We start from the raw sequence: 2,394 nt of genomic DNA on the forward strand, positions 1-2,394 counted from the left end.
CCATTTGGCCCTCGATACGTTTTTCTAGGGTCAAACCAACAAGAAAGGCAGGATAGGATCCTGCTGAATTAAAAAAACAAGGCACAAACCGTGGGCGATTGGCCTCCAAAAGAGTGTGAAAAGGGAACAAAATGGCGGAGAGAATCGTTAATTATTTTGGCAGGAGCGTGCAACAAGGCTGGCGAGTGGCGAGAGAGAAGGGGAAAGAAAAAGGAGGCGAAGGCGGCGTGTGAAACGCGGCCGGCGACCAGGCACGAAGCAAACGCAACGTACGCCCACGGCCCACGCACACAACACAACGGTGCGGACGCGACGCGACGCGAGCCGGGACGGGCGCACCAAACAAAGCAGAGTAGTAGCTAGCTAGCGGCGGTAGAGTAGAGCAGTACTAGAATGGACTAGTCTGTCCTAGTAGGGGGGAGAGGGAGGGGCCAGCCAGCGAGCCAGCGATTGGAAAAAGGAAAGGAAGAAACGCAACGCGCACCGCACCGGCGAGACACCTCCACACGTCTCTTCTCTGCCCCCCTCGCCGTCCCTAGTAGTGACCCCAGCCCAGCGGCACGCCCCCCATCCAGTCCCCTTCCTCCGAATCCTGCCGGATGCGCGAGGGATGATGGAGCGGATGTGGCGGCGCGCGGGGGCGGGCGACGAGGACCGCATCTCGGACCTCCCGGACGCGCTGCGCCTGCAGATTCTCAGCCTGCTGCCGCTCAAGTCCGCCATCCGCACCGCCGCGCTCTCCTCCCGCTGGCGCGCCCTCTGGGAGCACCGCTGGCCCGACCCCTCCTCCCTCCGCCTCCGCCTCCCCGCCCCCGCCCAGCTCGCCGCCGCCATCGACCGCCGCGGGCGCCGCCGCGTCGACGTCCTCTCCCTCGCCTTCCACGCGGGCCAGCTCGCGCAGCCCGACCTGCGCCGCTGCCTCGACTACGCCGCCGCCTGCGGGGCCGAGGACGTGCAGCTCCGCCTCGACGGCACCACTCCTCGCGGCGCGCGCCGCCGCGCGGGCGTCCTCACCGTGCACTTCCCCGTGGGGAGCCCCCTCCTCGCGCGCCTCTCCGTGCGGGGCCTCCACGTCACCGCCTCCGCCAACGCCATGGTCGCCACGCTCGAGGTCCTCCACCTCCACTCCGTCTCCATCACCGACGCCGCGCTGCGCCGCGTCGTCGCCGCCTGCCCCTGCCTCCGCGACCTCGACCTCCGCTACTGCCGCCACCTCCGCCGCATCGACTTCACCGCCGTCGGGGTCGGCAACCTCAGGACGCTCACCGTCGTCGACTGCTCACGCGCCACCGAGCTGCGCGTGCCCGTCGCGCCCTTCCTCCGCTCGTTCCGATTCAGCGGACCGTTCCTCTGCAGCAACCTCTTCACAGGCGTCACCGAGGGGTTTCAGCAACTCTACCTCTGCTCAGGCGGGCCGGAAACAGGCCTGCCGCCCACAAACCTGCCCTCCGCGATTCCCCGCCTCGCCAACCTCACAACGCTCACCATATGCAGCATTGCCCTCCAGGTTCGTTCGCCTCCATTTCCTCGTGCTACCTAAACTCACATTCCATTGCCTATATTATGCACTTAATTAATCATTATACTCCTTCTTCTGCCTGCCCGCACTGCAGTATGTGTCTGCCTCCGTAGCGACCTTCATCAAGGGGACCAGCCTGTCCAGACTCAGGGAGCTTCAGCTGCTCATGTTCGGGATGGCCAACTCCAACCTCGCGGACATCTTCAGCTTCCTCAAGACCTGCTCCTGTCCTCACCTGGAGAGGCTCTTCGTGCAGGTTGCCAACACATTTCCTTCTACTTCATCCATTCGCATCTACCTATATCTTGGTGTTCTCACGCATTCCACATGACAACAGCTGCCAACAAACACCCATGACTCCTTCACCAAGAACTACCTGGACGTGGCAGAGGAGGAACCGCCCGAAGGCGGATTAGAAAACCTCGAGTTGGTCAAGATGACAAACTTCAAGGGGCATCACAACGAGATGCGTCTCGTCGACTTCCTTCTCAGGAACGCCAGCCGCCTTAGCAAACTGCTCCTGCTTGCTCCCAAGGAGGATCACCCGCAGGGGATCCAGAAGACCCACTCGGACGTGCTGCCCCATTTTCAAAAGGGGGAAATTCTTGACAAGGCTTCAGCAAGCACCCAGATATTTTTCAGCGAGCCTGGTAGCTCCCAGGTCCAACCATTGCACTCGGAGATCTTCATCAGATTTTAGCTTCGCATTAGCAGCACAGCTCTAGTTCAATTGCTTCTTCTCAATTATTGCATTTATATAGCTGCTAGGCAACATACATGGATGGAAATCTGGAAGGCATATAGATTTTGGTGCTGCATATTCGCAAATTTGTATTACAAATATTTTGGAAAGATGGTTGAGATAGTTATCCTGA

At 60.6% G+C, this 2,394-nt stretch overlaps 1 protein-coding gene across 1 annotated transcript; it reads left to right on the forward strand.

Annotated features, from left to right (window-relative positions):
• The first annotated feature begins 425 nt into the window (after positions 1-425).
• On the forward strand, positions 426-2,394 carry LOC127321580 (F-box protein At5g03100). Its single transcript, XM_051350600.2, has 3 exons — positions 426-1,507; positions 1,614-1,775; positions 1,857-2,394. The coding sequence occupies exons 1-3, from the start codon at positions 611-613 to the stop codon at positions 2,217-2,219; spliced, it is 1,422 nt and encodes a 473-aa protein (XP_051206560.1). The 5' UTR covers positions 426-610; the 3' UTR covers positions 2,220-2,394.

This window comes from Lolium perenne, chromosome 6 (assembly GCF_019359855.2).
Source record: "Lolium perenne isolate Kyuss_39 chromosome 6, Kyuss_2.0, whole genome shotgun sequence".
Taxonomy (NCBI): Eukaryota; Viridiplantae; Streptophyta; class Magnoliopsida; order Poales; family Poaceae; genus Lolium; species Lolium perenne.

Coding starts and splice junctions, on each gene's coding strand:
- LOC127321580 (XM_051350600.2), top strand. CDS start 611: ATGATGGAGCGGATGTGGCGGCGCGCGGGGGCGGGCGACGAGGACCGC. Junction 1,508..1,613: donor TATGCAGCATTGCCCTCCAG/GTTCGTTCGCCT, acceptor CCCGCACTGCAG/TATGTGTCTGCCTCCGTAGC. Junction 1,776..1,856: donor TGGAGAGGCTCTTCGTGCAG/GTTGCCAACACA, acceptor ACATGACAACAG/CTGCCAACAAACACCCATGA.